This window comes from Mustela lutreola, chromosome 6 (genome assembly GCF_030435805.1).
Source record: "Mustela lutreola isolate mMusLut2 chromosome 6, mMusLut2.pri, whole genome shotgun sequence".
Classification (NCBI taxonomy): Eukaryota; Metazoa; Chordata; class Mammalia; order Carnivora; family Mustelidae; genus Mustela; species Mustela lutreola.
Window position 1 is genome coordinate 45,506,562 of NC_081295.1, and position 22,043 is coordinate 45,528,604.

The following is a 22,043-nucleotide window of genomic DNA, read 5'->3' on the forward strand; positions in this document are numbered from 1 at the left end:
ATTGCCGCAAGGAACCCCAGACTACTTCTGTTAACCTGTGTTTGTACTGCTTTACTATTTATAGACCATTAAGCAGCATTTTGTAAACTTAGAGGATTTCTATATCCTTGTGGGGATGGGGAGATTTGCCCCAAAGCTTTTGTTTTTCTCCGTGAAATTAAGCCCAGGTTCCTTAATGTGACAGCTGAGGCTCTGCATCATCTTCTGATTAGGACCCTCCTTTCTAGCTTCCTGTGCCCCAGCCATACTCAGTTATTCCCTACCTCCTAGAAACATCATTGACTCTGTCTCTGCATTAGTGTATGCTTTCTCACCACTGGACTGTCTTTTCTCATCCTTCTTCCCTAACTCTTCCAGCTCCCTTTTCAGCATAACTATTTTCTCCTTTGTTTTAATTTCAAAACACCTTAATAGCACGTACACACTGTGCTGATAGTCATTACCTGCAGGGCTGTTTATGAGGTTGGGAGCTTTGTGAGGGCAGGAAATACTTCTTTTTGTTTGTATCCCCTGACTCCAACAGTAAATATATAATAAATGTATTTAATAAATGAACGTTAGAGTAAATTTGGGAGTTGTTTCTCTGTTAAAACCATAAGAATTGCCTTCTTGAAAAATTCAGTATCTTTTTTCACAAATCTCCCAACCACATAACAGTGCTAAAGTTTATGGCTGCGAAGTTGTGGAAATGAATGTAAAGAATTTGTTTTTAGAATCTTTTACCTGTTGGTGCTTGAAAAGAATATTATATGATGAAGTACTATTGGAATTGTTTACAAAGATTTGAGACTTCATTAGCATTAAAATCTCTTTCTTGAAAGTCATGAATCAGAGCTAGAATGTGCATACTCATCCCAAAGGGAAGGACTAGGACCAACATTTGAATGTAACCTGACTAAAGGTATCAATTTTTAAGAAAGAATTTATCAGTCAGAGTGGATTTGACGAGTAAAAGATTCCAAGAAGGGTATTTAAAAAGCAAACTTTGACAGTAACCATTTAAATACTGAGGAAAGGGTTTCTCCACCCAAGGACATAGCCTGGTCCTTGGTTCAATGACTGACATTTCTGAGTTCATGTTAGGTTGTGCATACTAGGCACTAGTATACAGACAAGAGAGGATTCCTGCCATGAAGAGTGTAGAAACTTCTGAGGGGGAATTAAACACCCTCTTGCGGAGAGGAGTGCATTACCAATCTTAGATACCATTAAACATCAACATTGAGCTACTTTAGCCTTACAGTTTACTCTTTCATTTGCTGTAAGGATAAAACATCTGCCTAGAGGATGAAACAATCTAATCCTTCTACTGGTCATACTCTTCATTATGAATAACTAAATTGGATCTTGGTTTTGGTCATTAGTCTTTTGTAAGCTCAGTTAGTGTGGGTCACATCCCTGAGTCCAGCTTCAGAGCCAGAGTGAGACCCTCATAGGTACCATAACAGCACCCCAACCATGGTGTGCACTTCTGTATTTGAGGTGTCTATAGATAACATCTCTTGATTTTATGCAACTGGGGAAGTTATTATTTTATCTATAAAACCATTATTCACACAAAGCCATAAAAACAGATTCTGAATCCTTTCTGAGAGGACACTAATTAGGAAACTGAAGTCAGAACTTGGGACTTCTTTTTTTGTTCTTTTTAATTTAAATTCAATTAGCCGATATTACATCATTAGTTTTCGGTGTAGTGTTCAGTGATTCATTAGTTGTGTATAACACCCAGTGTTCATCACATCACGTGCCCTCCTTAATGCCCATCACCCAGCTACGCCATCCGCCCACCCACCTCCCTTTCTACAACCCTTAGTGTGTTTCCCAGAGAAAAGAATCTCTCATGGTTTGGCTCCTTCTCTGATGACTTCCTATTCATTTTTCCCTCCCTTCCCCTGTGATCCTCTGAGCTGTGTCTTATGTCCTACATATGAGTGAAACCATATGATGATTATCTTTCAATGCTTGACTTATTTCACTTAGGGTAATCCCCGCCAGTTCAGAATTTGTGACTTCTTAACAAGACTTCCTTCTAAGCAAAAGCGATACTCTTCTAACCTTAGTATATATCACATAGTGAAAATTTAACTTTTCCGTTTTTCACTTTTTTATAACAAATGTATGCTACTATGACAAATTTTGAATATTGCATAGCTGTTTCAGTGTTTTCCGGTATTTTTGGCATAAAGAGAAAAACACTTTCTGTGGCTATGAGTATCTGACCATCGACTCCTTCTCTGGGCTCATTTCCACCTGGACTCACCCTCATTCTCTAAATTCAACCTCACTGGCCTTTTTGCATCCTCCAGTGTGGCCTCCCCTCCCATCACTGACCCATTGTACCTTGTCTTCATCCTACCTGGGGTTGTCTCCCTTTTCTAGTTCACCTGGTGATTTTCTATTCTTCCTTCACGTAAGGCAGAAGATACTCTTTAAAGTGGCATGGTGTACTGTGTTAAATAATTGTGCTTCAAAGTAATTTTTAAAATTTTGTTTCATGTAAACTTCTGAGATTGTTGACTAAGATACAGCACAAATAAATAGTAGTGTTATTTTTCTTTTGTGAATTTTAGGTCTGATGGATTCTTATTTAATAGACCAGATTTATTTTAGAGCTACTGTCCACAAAATTAGCATAATGGGGGGAAAAGCTAGTACAATAGCATTATTGGTTAATACATAGTGGTCAGAACAGTTTTCTGAACATAAGTATCCAGCTATATCTTAAATCCTATCCCTAGGACTGCTTGAAACAAATGTAAGCTATCTGAAAGCAAAGAAGCCTTCTCAGCCTATTATGGAAGTAGAAGAGGAGTCTGCTGAAAGGATTCAGTTTCTGCAGAGCAGTGGAACCTCCATCTTAAGTATTGACAGCTTAGAAACAAATGGTAAGATGTGAGGGATATGAGTTGACAGATTAATTACTATGCTTAATTAAATTAAATACTATAACAACTATACTATAATTAAAATTTTTATAAAAACTAACCTGTATCTTGGAACCTCCTTTACTGAAGCATGTAGATGTTCTTAATACTTTCCTGAAAGGTTTAGAATTAGATCTTGAGGGAAGCCATATAACCTTACATACTGATTATGAGTACAAGTCTATATGTGGTGGGTGAGAGATTAAAGTATGTTTTAAATTTTTTTTAATTTTACTAATAATATCAATAAATGCATCATTAAAATTAATATTATCAGAATTCTGCATATTAATAAAATATATTTGTCCTTTTCATTTAGAGATAGTAGTTTCTGAACTCAATCATAGTGTTCTTGGATTGGGATTGGACACATTAGAAGAACAAGAAGAAAAAGAGCAATTTTTTGCCAGGCTTGAGGAAGGCTTAACGTCTTCCATTGACTATTCAAGATTAAATAAGGAACTGGATTCCAATGATTCTACACAATTTAAAGCTTTACATAGGTAATGTATATATAAGATCAACTAATCGTTAAATGACTTCTATATTTTTCTGTATTTTTGAAAGACTAGTATATGCATTGGCTTCAGTGGGTAAATATTGTAACAAACAAGTGTTAAATTTTATTTTTATCTCTTTTCTTGGTTCATTATTTTGATCATGGTTTCCCTTATATGTGAATGGAATATGTTGATTTGTGTTTAAGAGCCCACTCTGCATCCAGATATCTGAAATGTCATACCTGTGATGCTGCTGAGACAAATGGCACACTGCAAAAAGACTTTACTAGGAAAGTAACTTCTTAAGTGATTTCCCACAGCTGAAGTAAATAAGGGAGTTCAGTTAGCTGTTACAAAATCAGAGGAAAAAAGAACAGAAAAGAAAGAATGAACCAGGAAGTAAAGACAGGTTTTGTCTCTGTCCTTCCTTTATTTATAGTTGACAATGATGATTATCAGGAAACCTCATTTATAGTGAAAACTCTACTAGTTGCCTGAGCTGGTCTTCTGTAAGTACAGTAGACCTTTGGCCTTTTAAAATTATAAATGGAAGCCAAATTACAATAATTTAATTAAATTAAGGGTGAGGAGAATCATAACCTCTGGTTATTAGAGTACCTGGTCTCCTTAGGATGCTGAGTTTCTTATAGACCATGGATGAATTGTGTAGGGTTTCAGATTTTTATCCTGTTTGTAAGCTAAAGATTTACCCTGCCATTTTATGGATGCTGACAATAGACACAAGATTCCTGGGTCAGAAACAAAGGACTTAATTTTTCACAATAAAAACCATATCTGAGTCTTATCTTCATTTGCATCAGTTCCCCCATGCTCCATAAAGCTTGTGAAGGGTCCATGATGGCTGTCTGCATGGGCAGTGGGCTGCTTTACAGGAAAGGAGCTCTAAGCTTGGGGAATCCATTGCTTTTTTTTTTTTAAGATTTATTCATTTGATAGAGAGATCACAAGTAGGCAGAGAGGCAGGCGGGGGGTTTGAGGGGTGGGGAGCAGGCCCCGTGCTGGGCAGAGATCCCGAAGCGAGGCTCAATCCCAGGACCCCGGGATCATGACCTGATCAGAGGGCAGAGGCTTAACCCACTGAGCCACCCAGGTGCCCTAATCCATTGCTTTTATAGTAAGAGGAAATAAGCGTGGTTCTTTTCTGGAAGGAGATACTGCCTCATCTCTCAAAGTTGCTCTCTGCAAACACAATCCTGGGAAATAACCTAGGAAAGAGGGGTTTGTGCCTTGTGTTCTTGGCGTACCCCACAAGAACATGCAGGGTCACTCAGGGCCCATAGTGATTGCCTCTCCCAATGGTAACAACACAGATTAAGTATACACAAGCTTGTTGGCTACAAGTTTTGGCCCCTTTGTAATATTTCTTAGCTTTTTTTTATTTCTTAACAGTATTCTTAACTACTGATATTTCTGCTTTTGGACAGGCTAGTCAGAGTGCTAAATAACATTGTGTATACAATATTGTTTGCTGCTATTATTATTACAGTTCTGTAGCTTCTTGGATTTGCTGATAATCTCACTAAAGACAGGGTTGATGGACTGAAAAAAGTAGGGTGGATTCCTTGGTTTGAAAGAAAGCAGTATATGAACTAACCCAATATCATTGAAATTTCCTCAGTCTCTTTTGTTACTTTTCTGAGTTTTTGTTGGTTTAAGTTTCCTATTAAGCCTCTGTATCATGATTAAATTGCTTATTAACAGGTAAATGCTGAACCTGATGTTTTTTCTGGCTCCATGAAGACTTCACTGGTCTCATGTAGTCAGTTTCTAATTTTTAGTGTAGAAAGGATATCTGGGCCCTGAGACATGTAAATGCACACACTTATGTATAAAATTGTATATATTTTTGTATACCAAAGTTAAGAAATATGGCATTTTTTCCCTCTTTGTATGAATTTGATAGCTACAATTTGAGGATCCTTTATTTTCAAAACATTTTTTTTAGAACTTCCAAATTTTTAGTTTTTGTTAGAGGAGAAAAATATAATGCTAGAGATTTTTTTTTTAATTACATGAAAGATTACATGGAAATGTATTAACATTAAATACTAAATTAAATTTTTTTTCAGTAACCAAGATAATGTAGATCTAAGTGAAGATAAACATGAGAATGAATCGAAACATGAACTGGCAGGTAATTTCATTGGTTTAAAAATGTACATATTTGGAAAGATAATATAACTATTAATAAAGACATTGATAGGAGAAAAATAAAAAGAAAATCATATCTTTGAAAGAGCTTTGGTCAGGTAGAGTGAACTGCCTGTGTTACAGTCTGAGCTGCTAAGAAATGATTGAAAGTGTGCTGCTACCTCATTTGTTGGGAGTGGGTGGTAGACCAATTAGGAAGACAGGAAAAGGACTAGAGTAATCTGTGGAGCCAGGACCAATATCTCTAAAGCATAGTTCAGTGATATTTCTTTTTCTACCTTTGACTTTTAATGTGTCTTTGTTTTTCTATTTCATTTAAAATAGTTTTCTCATAGTTAGCATATAGCTAGATTTTGCTTTTTGGTCTAATCTAACAATCTCTGACTTTTAATTGAAATGTTTCTACCCTTTATAAAAATATATTCATTGGTATGGTTTTTAATTCATTGACAGTTGGTTTGTTGTATTGATTTTGTTCTGTGGTCTATTGTATTGAGTATTCATAACCTTCCATTTTATCCCTTCGTTTGGTTAAACCTCTTTGTTGTATATTTTTTCCTTAGTTTCTCTATGATTCATAACATGCATCTTTATCTTATTGAATACATTCTACTTTCAAATAACATTATACCACTTTATATGAGTCTTAAAAACAGTAAACTTCCCCAACCTTTTTTGCTATTTTGTCTTACATTTTTTCTATGTATCTTAAAATCCAGTGATGTATTATTATTACTATTATCTTTTAATTAATATTGCTTTTAATAGTCTATTTAAAAATTTTTAAAGGAAGATAGAAAATTTATATTCATGTGAAAATATCCACATATTTATAATCCCCAGTTTTTTGTATTCTTTTGCATCGATTTGAGGTTTTTTTTTAACTTCTTATTTAAAATGAATTTTAAAAATTATTTAAATTGAAGTATAGATGATATATAACACTGTATTATTTTCAGGTGTACAACATAGTGCTTTGATACATGTGAAATCACCACAACAAGTCTAGTTAACATCTATCACCAGTGCCAAAAAACCACCATTTTTTCCTTGAGATAAACTTTTAAGATCTGCTGTCTTAGCAACTTTCCAAATAGTTGACCCTTGCATGACATGGGAGTTAGGGATGCTGACCCCTTACACAGAAATCAGTGTCTATGGTTTTTTAGCCTGGTTTTGTGGCAGTTTGATGATGGTGCATCTTGATGTGTCTTTTCTTGTATTTATCCTAGTTGGAGGTGGTTCAGCATCATTGATCTGTGGATATAGTTTCCATCAAATTGAGAAAAATGTTTGTCCACTAATTCTTCAAGTATTATTTCTGTCATCCCTTTCCCTCTGACCCTAATTACAATTGTGTTAGATGGCTTTTTGTCTTGTAGGTTTCTAAGACTCTGACTTCTTCTTCTTTCCATTGATCTTCTGTTAACTCATTGAGTCTTTTTTTTTTTTCTTTCAATCTAGAAGTTCCTTTTCTTTCTTTCTTTCTTTTTTAATTTCTTTGATATCTTTTCTCATGTTCTTTTTTATCCCCCAGAGTTCTTTTTTTTCTTTTTTTAAGATTTTATTTATTCATTTGACACAGAGAGAGAGAGAGAGATCACAAGCAGGCAGAGAGACAGGCAGAGAGAGAGGAAGAAGCAGGCTCCCCCCTGTGCAGAGAGCCCGATGTGGGGCTCGATCCCAGGATCCTAGGATCATGACCTGAGCTGAAGGCAGAGGCTTAACCCACTGAGCCATCCAGGCGCCCTGTCCCCCAGAGTTCTTAAAATTAGTTTATTCTGCTGATCCCAATGTTTGTGCATTTCTGGGTGGGTCTCCTTTTGTGGAATGCTGCTTCTCTTGTAAGTCTAATGATTTTTTATTGGGTGTTGGATATTGTAGATTTTTGTATTGTTGAGTGTCTAGATTTTATTTTTTTTCTTATAAAGAGTGTTAAGCATTATTCTGGATGATAATTGCCCTTGCTAGCTTGATCTTCCAAGACTTTTCTTATGCTTTGTTAGGGGAAGTCTCAAGTACCCTTTCATTTTTGAAATTAATTTCAGTTTTGACACTAGTACTAAGGCATAGCCTTTCTGAGGTTTCTACTGAATGAGCCTACTAAACAATGAAGATTTTTTCCACTCAAACTGGTTAGAACTTCAGAGTCTCACTTCCTTGTGTGAAGCCTGTGAATTTTCTAGCCTGTAGCTTTCCATTTGCTCATACTATACAAATATGGCTTAGTATTCAGCAAAGACTCAGGGAGACCCCGTGCAGATCTTTAGAATTCTGTTTCTACATAAGTGTTTCCTCTGTTACTGACCTGTACCTTCTAATTGCCTTAGCGTTTCTGAACTCTCTTATCTCTATCACCTTAACGTGGTGAGACTATCCTGATCTCCCCTTCCCTGCTTAACATTCCTGGATTTGTATACCTTTCGGTAATTCACCCACCGCTTGTTTATCTTTTCTTAGGAATCACTGTTTTGTGCAGCCAGTTGTCCAATGTCTGTAAATGGTTTTTTCATAAATTTTGTCCAGTTTATTCATTATTTACAAAGTTCTTGAAACCCAGCATCGTAGAGGATAAAGTCCTATAGGTTGCATCATACTTAAATTAAAATTGCAGCTAAATTTTCCAACAAAGAATGAAAACTATCTCCAAAATCTATCATTCAAATCTTTTATATTGCCTTTATTTACTTTACCTGAATTTTTAAAACTTCTATTTATGCAAATAACATTTTCAAGTTATGAAGTTAGGGAATATAATAATAGAAATAGTACCTTGAATGAATAACATCTTCCTCCCAAAATGGTTGGAACATTACAAATTAATACTCTCATTGTCTTCCAAAACAATGTGGAAGAGCCTGCATATTATTACCTCTGAGATTTGTTACATGAGAACCTCCTTCTCAATGTGGTTTTATTCTTTGATTTTTATATAAACTTAATTGGCCTTGATGTTTCTGAAATCTCTGATATGCTATTTTATTTCCATTCATTTGTCATCTGTGTTCTTTCTGTTTGTATCTACCAATGACTTTTCCTAATTACTTCAAATCCTGTTTATTTATGATAAATTCCTAGAGAAGGGATTGGTCATTTGTATGTTACAGTTTTTGCCTCTTGACTATTCAGTCACAAAATGCAGTTAACAAAATGTAATATTGATAAATGCACATTAGGATTTTCCCATTCAGAAATAATATTTTGCCTTACTAATTTAGGACTTTTAACTCATTATAACTTATAGTTACAGTAATACTAAGTGAATACTACTAATACTAACCAAAGCAATTATTACTACTAAATGTAATTGCTAACACTTGTAAATAGGACACATTATATACAAGCCCCTGTTCTAAACTTTTTTTTTTATTATGTTATGTTAGTCACCATATAGTACATCATTAGTTTTTGATGTAGTTCCATGATTCATTTTTGTCATATAACACCCAGTGCTCCATGCAATATGTGCCCTCCTTAATACACATTATAGGACTAACCCATCCCCCCCACTCCCCTCCCCTCTAAAACCCTCCGTTTGTTTCCCAGAGTCCACAATCCCTCATGGTTAATCTCCCTTTCTGATTCCCCCCCTTCATTTCCCCCTTCCTTTTCCTTTTCCTAATGTTCTCCGTGACATTCCTTATGTTCCATATATAAGTGATACCATATGATAATTGGCTTTCTCTGCTTGACTTATTTCATTTAGCATAATCTCCTTTAGTTCTATCCATGTTGATGCAAATGTTGGGTATTCATCCTTTCTGATGGCTGAGTAATAGTCCATGGAATATATGTGCCACATCGTCTTTATCCATTCATCTATTGAAGGGTATCTCAGCTCCTTCCACAGTTTGGCTATTGTGGGCATTGCTGCTGTGAACATTGGGGTACAGATGGCCCTTCTTTTCACTACACCTGTATCTTTGGGGTAAATACCCAGTAGTGCAATTGCTGGGTCATAGGGTAGCTCTATTTTTTTTTTTAAGATTTTATTTATTTATTTGCCAGAGACGGAGAGAGCACAAGAGAGCACAGGCAGACAGAGAGGCAGGCAGAAGCAGAGGGAGAAGCAGGCTCCCTGCTGAGCAAGGAGCCCGATGGGGGACTCGATCCCAGGACCCTGGGATCATGACCTGAGCTGAAGGCAGCCGCATAACCAACTGAGCCACCCAGGCATCCCTAGGGTAGCTCTATTTTTAACTTTTTGAGGAACCTCCACACTTTTCCAAAGTGGCTATACCAATTTGCATTCCCACCAACAGTATTAGAGGGTTCCCCTTTCTCCACAACCTCTCCAACATTTGTTGTTTCTTGCCTTGGCAGTTTCTACGTGGTATAAGGTGGTATCTCAGTGTGGTTTTGATTTGAATTTCCCTGATGGCTAATGATGTTGAGCATTTTTTCATGTTTCTGTTAGCCTTTCATATGTCTTCTTTGGAGAAGTGTCTGTTCATGTTTTCTGCCCATTTTTTTTTTTTTTAACTTGATTATCTGTTCTTTGGCTGTTGAGTTTGAGAAATTCTTTATAGATCTTGGATATCAGCCCTTTAACGTAGTGTCATTTGCAAATATCTTCTCCCATTTCATGGGTTGCCTCTTTGTTTTGTTGACTGTTTCCTTTGCTGTGCAGAAGCTTTTATCTTGATGAAATCCCAAAAGTTCATTTTCCCTTTTGTTTCCCTTGCCTTTGGGGACGTGTTTTGGAAGAAGTTGCTGTGGCCGATGTCAGAGAGGTTATTGCCTATGTTCTCCTCTAGGATTTTGATGGATTCCTGTCTCACCTTGAGGTCTTTCATCCATTTAGAGTTTTATCTTTGTGTATGGTGTAAAAGAATGGTTGAGTTTCATTCCTCTGTATATAGCTGTCCAATTTTCCCAGCACCATTTGATGAAGAGACTTTTTTCCATTGGATATTTTTTCCTGCTTTGTCGAAGATTATTTGACCATAGAGTTGCGGGGGACTTTCTACTCTGTTCCACTGGTCTTTGTGTTTGTTTTTGTGCCATACCGTGCTGTCTTGGTGATCCCAGCTTTGTAATATAGTTGGAAATCAGGCAACATGATGCCTCCAGCTTTGTTTTTCTCTTTCAGCATTTCCTTGGCAATTCGGGGTCTTTTCTGGTCCCATACAAATTTCAGGATTATTTGTTCCAGCACTTTGAAAAATGCCATTAGTATTTTGATCAAGATGGTGTTGAAAGTATAGATTGCTCTGGACAGCATAGACATTTGAACAAAATTTATTCCAGTCCATGAGCACGGAATATTTTTCAATCTTTTTGTGCCTTCTTCAATTTCTTTCATAAGTGTTCTGTAGTTTCTAGACTATAGATCCTTTACCTCTTTGGTTTGGTTTATTCCAGGGTATCTTATGGTTTTTGGTGCTATTATAAATGGAATTGATTCCCTAATTTATCTTTCTACAGTTACATTGTTAATATATAGGAAAGCAACTGATTTCTGTACATTGATTTTGTATCCTGCCACATTACTGAATGGCTGTATGAGTTCTAGTAATGGGGGGGGGGGTCATCTGTGAAAAGAGAGAGTTTAACTACTTCTTTGCGTATTTGAATACCTTTTATTTCTCTTTGTTGTCTGATTGCTTTTGCTAGGACTTCTAGTACTATGTTGAACAACAGGGGTGAGAGTGGGCATGCTTGTCATATTCCTGATCTTGAAGGAAAGACTCTCAGCTTTTCCCCATTGAGAATATTTGCTATGGGCTTTTCATAGATGGTTTTTATGAAATTGAGGAACATTCCCTCTATCCCTATACTCTGAAGAGTTTTAATCCAAAAGGATGCTGTATTTTGTCAAATGCTTTTTCTGCATCAATTGAAAGGACCATATGGTTCTTGTCTCTTCTCTTATTAATGTGTTCTATCACATTGATTGATTTGCAAATGTTGAACCACCTTTGCATCTCAGGGATAAATCCTACCTAGTCATGATGGATAATCCCTTTAATGTACTGTTGGATCCAATAGCTAGGATCTTGTTGAGAATTTTGGCATTCATATTCACCAGGTCTCTAATATTACATACTACAGGTTTATAATTACATATTACAGGTCTATAATTCTCCTTTTTGATGGAGTCTTTGCCTGGTTTGGGGAATCAAGGTAAAGCTGGCCTCATAGAATGAGTTTGGAAATTTTCCTTCCGTTTCTATTTTATGAAACAGCTTTAGGAAAATGGGTATTAAATCTTCTTTGAGTGGTTGGTAGAATTCCCCAGGGAATCCATCAAGTCCTGGACTCTTGTTTTTTGGGGAGGTTTTTGATCACTGCTTCAATTTCCTTACTGGTTATTGGTCTGTTCAGGTCAGTTTCTTCCTTTTTCAGTCTTGGTGGTTTATAGGTTTCCAGGAAGGCATCCATTTCTTCCAGGTTGCTTAATTTATTGGCATTTAGTTGTTGATAATTTCTAGTAATTGTTTCTATTTCCTTGGTGTTAGAAATAGATCCCTTCCCTCTCATTCATAATTTTATTAATTAATTTAGGTGCTTTCTCTTTTCTTTTGGGTAAGTCTGGCCAGTGGTTCATCAATCTTATAGTTCCATTGATTTTCTCTACTGTATTTCTGGTTTCTAATTCATTGATCTCTGCTCTAATATTAATTATTTCTCTTCTCTTGCCTGGCTTAGGCTTTTATGTTGTTCTTTCTCCCATTCTTTAAGGTATAAAGATAGTTTGTGTATTCAGGATTTTTCTGGGTTTTTCTTTGAGTGAGGCATTGATGGCTATTTCTTTCCCCCATAGGACCACCTTTGCAGTATCCTATAGGTTTTAGACCGATGTGTTTTTGTTCTAATTGGTTTCCATGAATTGTTTAAGCTCTTTGATTTCCTGGTTGACCCAAACATTCTTAAGCAGGATGGCTTTTAGTTTCCAAGTGTTTGAATTTCTTCCAAATTTTTTCTTGCGATTGAGTTCCAGTTTCAAAGCATTGTGGTCTGACAATATGTGGGGAATAATCTCAACCTGAATTTGTAACCCATTATGTCATCTGTTCTGGAGAAAGTTCTATGTGCGTTTGAGAAGTATGAGTATTCTCTTGTTTTAGGTTGTTATGTTCTGTGTATATCTATGAGGTCTATCTGGTCCAGTCTGTTATTCAGAGCTCTTGTTTCTTTGTTGCTTTTCTGCTTAGATGACCTGTCTGTTGCTGAGAGTGGAGTGTTGGCATCTCCTACTATTAATGTATTATTATCAATTTGTCTCTGTTTTGGTTAAGAGTTGGCTTATGTAGTTGGCTGCTCCCATGTTGGAGGCATAGATATTTACAATTGTTAGATCCTCTTGTTGGATAGACTCTTTAAGAATGATAAAGTGTCCTTCTGTTTCTCTAGGTATGGTCTTTAGCTTAAAATCTAATTTGTCTGATATGAGAATTGCTAACCCAACTTCTTTTAAGGTCCGTTGGCATGAAAAATGGTTCTGCATCCCTTCACTTTCAATCTGGATGTATCTTTAGGTTCCAAAGGAGTCTCTTGTAGATAACATATGGATGGGTCCTGTCTTTTTTATCCAGTCTGCAACCCTATGCTGTTTCATGGGAGTGTTTAAGCCATTCACATGAGAGTGATTATTAAAAGATAGATTTTATTTTCATCATGTTGCCTGTAAAGTCTTTGTTTCTATAGATCATCTCTGTACATTTCTGTTCTATATCACTCTTGGGGTCTTTCTCCTTTTATAGAACCCCCCCCCCCTTAATATTTCTTTCAGGGCCAGCTTGATGGTCACATATTCTTTCAGTTTCTGCCAGTCTTGGCAGCAGCTTGTCTCTCCATCCATTCTGAATGACAGCTTTGCTGGATGAAGTATCTTTGGCTGCATGTTATTCTCATTTAGTACCCTGAATATGTCTTGGCAGCCCCTTCTGGCTTGCCAGGTCTCTGTAGACAGGTCTGATGTTATTCTGATATTCCTCCCTCTATATGTAAGAAGTCTCTTTCTCCTTGCTGTGCTTTCCAGATTGTTTCCTTGGATCTAAGATTTGCAAATTGTACTATTATATCTCATGGCGTCAGTGTGTTCTCCAGTCTGATTTTGGGAGGGGTCCTCTTTGCCTCTTGGACACAAATTCTTATTTCCTTCCCTAGATTAGGGAAGTTCTCAGCTACAGTGTGCTCAAATATATCTTCTAGACCTCTTTCTCTCTACCCTCAGGGATCCCAATAATTCTGATATTGGAACATTTCATTGAGTCACTAATCTCTCTCAGTTTGATCCCTTGGGTTTTAATTTGTTTTTCCCCTGCTGCCTTAGTTTCCTTCTTTTCTGTCATCTTATCCTCTGGCTCACTAATTTGTTCTTCTGCCTCATTTACCCTGGCAGTCAAGAGTATCCAGTTTAGACTATATTTCATTCATAGCATTTTTAAATACAGCCCAATTAGATCTCATTTTTGCCCTTAGAGATTCTGTATTGTCATTAATATTTTTCTCAAGCCTACATATCTCCTTCATAGTTGATACTCTGAAGTCTATTTCTGACATCTTGGTTATATTCATATCCATTAGTTCTGTCACAGAGGCCACAGTCTCTGATTCTTTCCTTCCTTTGTTGGGGGTTCCTCCTCTTAGTCATTCTGTTGAGGGGTGGCTGAGGGAATGTACAGAGTCCAAATTATTGACCACAACCCAAGCAAGATGCACCTGTTTTATGGGACCTCTGGGTTGTCAGCCTCTTGGTCTTCCAGCCTGTCTTCTGGGGGAGGGGCCTGCTACCCTATTACTCAGGCAACCCTGATTCTAGCACCTAGAAGTATGTCTAATACAACATAATTTCTTGATAACTGTTTTGTGAACCTAATTATATCTGCTAATACTTAGAAAATCCCAAACTGTTCTTTCTCATATGGAAGAGAAACAAAGGTGAGCTTCTCAACCTCAAAATATAGATATTGATGTAGTTAACCAACCAAGATTTTATTTACCTAAGGTACAATGCCCACCTTGTCTTTCTCATGAACTCAAATGGAGATGTTTCTGTAGGTAGATGTCACTAGGAATATCTGTTTAACTTCTAAGCCCTCTCAAATTCATTCCTAGACTTTTTATTATTAATTGCACTCAGGTAATCTCCTCCATTCTAAGAAAAGACAGCCATTCCAGGGCAGACTCCGTAGGACCTTGTACAGTCTTTGTTTTATCAGGCCATCCTGTTTCTGAATATGGTCTAATTTTTTAATTATTATTATTTAATTATTTTTATTAACATATTATGTATTATTTGTCCCAGGTGTACAGGTCTGTGAATCATCAGGCTTACACATTTCACAGCATTCACTGTAGCATATACCCTCCCCAATGTCCATAACCCAACCACCCTCTCCCTATCCTCCTGCCCCTCAGCAACCCTCAGTTTGTTTCCTGAGATTAAGAGTCTCTTACAGTCTGTCTCCCTCCTGATCCCATCTTGTTTCATTTTTTCCTTCCTTTACCCCCAAATCCCCTGCCCTTCCTCTCATATTTCTCATATCAGAGAGATCATATGATATGAAAGTTGTCTAATTGTTAAAATACAATATAGATTATGTTTATTTATGAAATGATGGTTTCCACTCTGAAAAGGTCACAGATCTCCATCAGTCCTTTGATTTAAGGGCTATAAACAACACGTTAAAAATTGGCTTAGAGATCCTAGCCAGATGGCCCCTACGCCACCTTCCCTATAAATAGTGTTATGGCATCATGTTAACATGAATACACTTTTCCCTTCTGGTGTAAAGTCATTGAGATATAATTTGGGATTTAATCTGAGAAGTAAGCAGGATTGGAAAATAGTAGAGATCATATAGAGCCAGTATTTATCTGAGGGAAGGATTAGAGATAGAGCTTTCAGGCTTACATTAGAGATACCTACAGAGACCCAAAAAATCAACTTTAAAAAAATAGGCAAATCCAAACTTTTGTTTAAGAATGTCAAGATTTCAGAGAAGCACTGCCTTTTATAAGTAAGTTATTTGAGACTTTGTCTTTCAAAAATAAGCATTCAGCTTTGTTTTAAAGATAAAAAAAATTGGGGGACAGCTCTAAAAATGTTAAGTTAGTTAATGATACAAAAGATTAAAAATTATAACTCTTATAACTATTTGAAAGTATAAGACAGTGAAGTAAACCTAAGACTGATGAATTGAATTCTCATTAAATCTTCACACAAAATAGAAAATCTTCACAAAATTTAAAAAAAAAGTCCTCTAAATTTAGCTTTATGTTAATATTTCAATAAATTATTCTTATACAGACTCCTTTTGGAAATCAACAATCTTTTCCTGGAATATGACGTTTTTGATAGTGTGATCCTTGTATTTTTAAAAATTATTTTCTTCAGAAAATTACAGTGATGATTTTGAAGGTGAGGAGGATATTGATGCACCTTTGGCGACTCAAGAAGAGACTAATACCAAGAAAAATCCCAAATCTGAAAAACTACATATACCCAAACAGGTATACGTCAATTATATATTTGACAATTTTGAAACTTCTGTCATCACCTTAGCTGACTGTACTATTTGAAGAGCCCAAAATATGGAGTTTATCATTGTCTTGCTCATTGTTGTAAAGATTTAGGTCTCTTAACACTCAAACATTTTCTTAATTCAGGATGCCAATTTAATGTAAATCTTAGTGAAATGTGGCAATTGATTTTCTAAAGGATTTTCTTGGCAGGTAACTTCTTTGAGTTTTACAAATTAAAAGTTTAATTGAAATCTCAAATCTAACTTTTAAACAGGTATATTAAGCTACACTTTCCTTGGTAGATCTTGTTCTTGTGAAGTACAATAAATACCCCTCCTCATATGCTAACAGTGACATTACTGTCTGAAACTTATGTGACTAAGATTATGAATTAAATTATTCCATTCATATTCAGTTGCTGTACTCCAATTCTTTTTTCTTAGTTCTTACAAAGACTGGCTAAGCATGTTACTACATATTGCCTGCCATAGAGAACTTACCCTTGAAGCTACCTAATAGTAACTAACTAGTAGGATAATTACTGTTTGCTCTATTGGTCTTGATCTGTACAAGTAAGGTCTCTTTTGGAACTGCACATTAAGACTAGATGTTTAAACACGTATGAAACCATAGGTGTCTAAATAGAAGTAAGAAATACTACCCAGGTATTAATAAATACTTATTTTTAAATATACCTGATGTTTTGTCACTGGGTGTCTCTACATCACTCAGTTTGGAGGGGAAAATAAGAAAACCTTTAGAAATACATGAAGATTAATGTGATCTGCTGGTTAGTCTTAGAAACTTAATGGGACCTATACTTGGAATATGGCAGTTTAAATTTTTTATGAAAAATAGTTCACAGTGGTTTGATATATCAAGAAAATATAACCTACATAAAAATATGTCAGTATAAACGTACACATCGCCTATCCAAGTGAAGAACATTAGTGACACTAATTGTAAAACTTACTCTAAAGGAACTTACAAATTTTTTTAGGGAACTTTAATTTTGACACATTTCAACTATCTTGCAGTTTGGTGGCCTGCCTCTTTGAAAATTTTATTTCTTAAAATGGCTGAGAAACAGAGTACAAGTTCTATTTGATCATTAATTTTGAAAAATAAAAGAAAAATGATTGATGTTACAATAGCAAGACTCTTATGTAAAGTATTCATGTTATTCTGGAGTTGAAAAAATAGAATTTCTGAGCCAGGTGGATGAGCAAATGGCATCTAGATACTTTAAAGAAAGTTTTTAAAGGCCTAAATGGATTGGTAATTGCTACATTTCTGAAGAAACTTCTAGAAGTTCTCTATGTTCTCAGTCTTACAGAATTATTCGTGAATGAAAATGATGAAAGAAACCTAGAAAGCACATTTCTTGACTTTTTCAAAATGGTGTAAAACACTGGTTTTTGGATTGTACTTTATTTTTGTTGTGGGCATTTTACATAATTTTGGTTTCAGATCGTATTATTATTTTAATTTAGGAAGAAGAGAAAACTGGCATGCTGGCTAATGGTAAGTATTAGAAGGCCAAGTTATACCTAAATAACTCTGGAAAAGTTACTGTCTTCCTTTGTTTTTAAATATCTCTAATGAATTAAAATCTACCAATTTTTCTCAGCAGTGTATACCTTAATGCCTGTCTTGAATTTAGTTCCTATGATATGTAAGCATATTTGCTTTTTAAAAGACTAGGATTAGATAACATTATGGTAAATTCTATCAAACGTTCAAAGATGAATTCATACCAGTCCTTCTTAAAATCTTCCAAAAAACAGAAGAGGGAATTCTTCAAACTCATTCTATGAGGCCAGCATTAACCCTGATACCAAAACCGGACAAAGACACCTCAAGAAAAGAAAACCACAAGAAAGCAAGTGATCCCATTTATAATAACATGAAGAAGAATAAAATTATTTAGGAATAGATTAAGGAAGTAAAAGAGATATACACTTGAAACTATAAAACATTGATAAAAGAAATTGAACACACAAATAAGTGAGAAGATAGTCTGTGCTGATTGATTGGAAGAATTAATGTTAAAATGTCTGTACCACCTAAAGTGATCTACAGATTTATTGCAATCCATACCAGATTCAAAAGGTATTTTTCACAGAAGTAGAGAAAACAATCCTAAAGTTCACAGGGAACCACAAAAGACCCTAAATAGTATGGTTTTTTTCCAAAACAATCTTGGAAAGAAAGAACAAAGCTGGAGCCATCCCACTTCCTGATTTCAAATGTATTACAAAGCTACAATAATCAAAATACCATGGTATTGGCTTTTAAAAAAGACTCATGGATCAGTGGAGAGTCCAGAAATAAACCTATGCATATATGCCCAATTAGTTATTGATAATGGCACAGAGAACACACAGGAAGGGAATAGTTTCTTCAATAACTCATGTTTGGAAAACTGGATAGCTACATGCAAAAGATGGAACTAGACCCCTATCTAAACCCCACACACAAAATTGAACGCAAAATGGATTAAACACTTGTACATAAGACCTAAAACCATACAACTCATAGAAGAAGACCTCTGGAGTTAGCTCTTTTACACTGGTCTTGGTGGCAGTTTTTTAGATTTCACATCAAAAGCAAAGACAACAAAAGCCAAAATAAACAAGTGGGATTGTATCAAACTAAAAAGCTTCTGCACAGCATGGGACACTGTGAGCAAAATGAAAAGCATTCTGGGGACTGAGAGAACATATTTGTAAACTACATACCCAATACAGGATTGATATCCAAAACATACAAGGAACTCATATAACTTAATAGCCAAAAATGACCAATAGGCAAATAATAAAAACACTTAACTTCAGTAATCATCAGGGAAATGCCATTAAAAACCACAGTGAGATATCACCTCACACCTGCCAAGGTGGCTGTTATCAAAATGATAAGATGCTGGTGAGAATGTGGAGTAAAGGGAACTCTTGTTTGCTGTTGGTGAAAATACAAACTGGTATAGCCACAATGGGAAACAGTATGAAGACTCCTTGAGAAATTGAGAGTAGAACTATTACATAATCCAACAGTGCCACTTCTGAATATATATATATATATAATATCTCCAAGGAAAATGAAGTCATTATTTCAGAGAGATGTCTCTATTCCCATTACAGCATTATTTGTAATAGCTAACATATGGAAACAACCTAAATGTCTGTCAGTGGATGAATGGAAATATGACATGTATATACTAACGGAATATTATTCAGCCTTAAAGGAAATCTTGCTATTTGCAACAACATACATGAATTCAGCTAAGTGAAATAGCAAGACAGAGAAAGCTGAATATTGCATGGTATCACTTAATAGGTGGAATCTAAAAACAAAAGTTGAACTCAGAAACAGTAGAATGATGGTTGCCAGGACTGAGGGGTGGGGAAAATCGGGGAGGTTAATAAGTCCAGACTTTCAGTTATAAGATAAAGTCTGAGAATCTATATAACCTGGTGAGTACAGTTGTAAATATTATATAATTGACACTTGCAAAGAGAGTAGAACTTAAGTGTTTCCAGAAAAAGAAAGTGAGGTTATACATGCATTAATTAACTCAGTTATAGGAATCCACAGTGTATACATAAATTGTCATGTCTACATTAAATATATTAAAATTTTATTTGTCAATTATACCTCAATAAAGCTAACAAAAAAGAAGACTGTTAATTGACAGTAGAAAGTGTAATTTACGGAGTGAAAGAGTTTACTGTGGAAATTAGTAACAATGAAGAAGAAGACACAGATAAATGGAAAGACATCCTGTGCTTGTGAATTGGAAGAATTAATACTGGTAAAATGTCCATATTACCTAAAGTGATCTACAAGTCTACTAAGGTAACCCAACCCCTATCAAAATCCTAGTGGCATTCCATTTTAAAATTTATAGGGAACCACAAAAGACTCCATATAGCCAAAGCAAGCATGAGAAAGAGCAATGCTTAGAGGTATCACCTTCCCTGATTTGAAAAATATATTACAAAGTTGTAGTATTCAGAACAGTATGGTATTGACATAAAAACAGACATATGAAACCATTGAGACTATTAAATAGAGAGCCTAGAAATAAATATACACATCCGTTGGTCATCTGATCTTCAACAAGGGGGCCAAGAATATACAATGAAGAAAGGATGGTCTCCTTAATATAGGCATACCTTGTTTTATTGCATATGGCTTTATTGTGCTTCCCAGATACTGTGTTTTTTACAAACTGAAAGTTGGTGGCAGCCTTGCATCAAGCCAGCCTGTGTGCCATTTTTCCAACAGCATTTGCTCACTGCATGTCTCTTTGTTACATTTTGGTTAACTCTTGGGATTTTTCAGACCTTTTCATTATTTGTTATAGTGATCTGTGGTTAGTGATTTCTGATGTTACTCTTCTGAGTGTTGTGTTCTGCCTGCTCCACTGAACAGCTGTTACCCCATCTCTTTCCCTCTCCTCAGGCCTCCCTATTACCCAAGACACAACAATATTGAAATTAGGCCAGTTAAGAACCCAATAGTGATTCTAAGTGTTTGAGTAAAAGGAAGAGTCACATGTCTCTAGGTTTAAATCAGAAGTTAGAAATGATGAAGCTTAGTGAGGAAGGCATGTTGAAAATTGAGATAGGCCATGATACACTTGATCATACAAGAGTTCTCATAGAGAAGTATGATGACAGTGATGTTGTTTTCATGCTTGTGTTTCATAATACAACATCCATTCTGCACCCCATGGATCAGAGTAATTTTGAGTTTCAAGTCTTATTATTTAAGAAATCTATTTCATTGTGCTAGATAATGATTCCTCTGATGGATCTGGGTTAAGTAAATTGAAACCTTCTGGAAAGGATTCACCATTCTGGATGTCGTTAAGAACATTCATAATTTACAGAAAGACGTTAAAATATCAACATGAACAGGAGTTTGGAAGAAGTTGATTCCAGCCCACATGAATGACTTGGAGGGGTTCAAGATTTTAGTGGGGGAAGTAACTGCAGATGTGATAGAAATAGCGAGAGAGAACTAAAACTAGAAATGGAGTGTGAAGATGGGACTGAATTACTGCAACCTTATGGTCAAACTTGAAAGGATGAGTCTCTTATGGATGAGCAAGGAAAATGGTTTCTTGAAATGGAATCTCCTGGTGAAGATTCCATGAAGTCTGTTGAAATGACAACTGAGGATCTAGAATATTCTGTAAGCTTAGTTGATAAAGCAAGCAGCAAGGTTTGAGAGGAGCAACTCCCAATTTTGAAAGAAATTCTGTGGGTAAAATGCTATCAAGCGGCATTGAATACTACAGAGAAGTCATTTGTGAAAGGAAGAGCCAATTGACGTAAGAAGCTTCATTGTCCTACTCTAAGAAAGTGTTACAGCCACTCCCACATTCAGCAACCACCACTTTTATCCGCCAGCAGCCATCAACATTGAGGAAAGACTCCAACAGCAAAAAGATTACAACCTGCTGAAAACTCAGGTGATAGTTGGTATTTTTTAGCAATAAAGTATTTTTAAACTGAGGTGTGGTGTAGGTGTAATGCTATTGCACACCTAATAGACAACACTTTAATGTAAATATAGCTTTTACATGCACTGAGAAACCAAAAAAAAAAAAAAAAACCTGACTGGCTTTATTGCAATATTTGTTTTATTTCAGTGATCTGGAATTAAATGTGCAGCATCTCTGAGTTATGCCTGTATATGATATTAAAAAATGAGACACATGAAGAAGAATGACGTTAGACCCTTATCTCAACCCACATACAAACCCAGGATGGACCAAAGACTTAAATATAAAACCTGAAACTGTAAAATAACTAGAAGAAAACATAGGGGAAAAACCTCTTGGCATTGCAGTAGGGAATAATTTTTTAAATATGACCCCAAAACATAGGCAACAAAAGTAAAAATAGACAAATGGAATTGCATCAAACTAAAATGCTGTCTAGTAAAGGAAACAATGAAAAAG

The 22,043-nt window shown here is 35.7% G+C and overlaps 1 protein-coding gene across 3 annotated transcripts in view; it reads left to right on the forward strand.

Annotated features, from left to right (window-relative positions):
• CEP162 (centrosomal protein 162) overlaps positions 1-22,043 on the forward strand; it is a 101,087-nt gene that overhangs the window by 13,882 nt on the left and 65,162 nt on the right. For all 3 annotated transcript variants that reach the window (XM_059177158.1, XM_059177160.1, XM_059177159.1), the window contains exons 4-8: positions 2,742-2,888; positions 3,247-3,430; positions 5,518-5,582; positions 15,945-16,060; positions 17,566-17,596. In XM_059177158.1, coding sequence (XP_059033141.1) covers positions 2,742-2,888; positions 3,247-3,430; positions 5,518-5,582; positions 15,945-16,060; positions 17,566-17,596 — 543 coding nt within the window. The remainder of the gene's footprint in view (positions 1-2,741; positions 2,889-3,246; positions 3,431-5,517; positions 5,583-15,944; positions 16,061-17,565; positions 17,597-22,043) is intronic.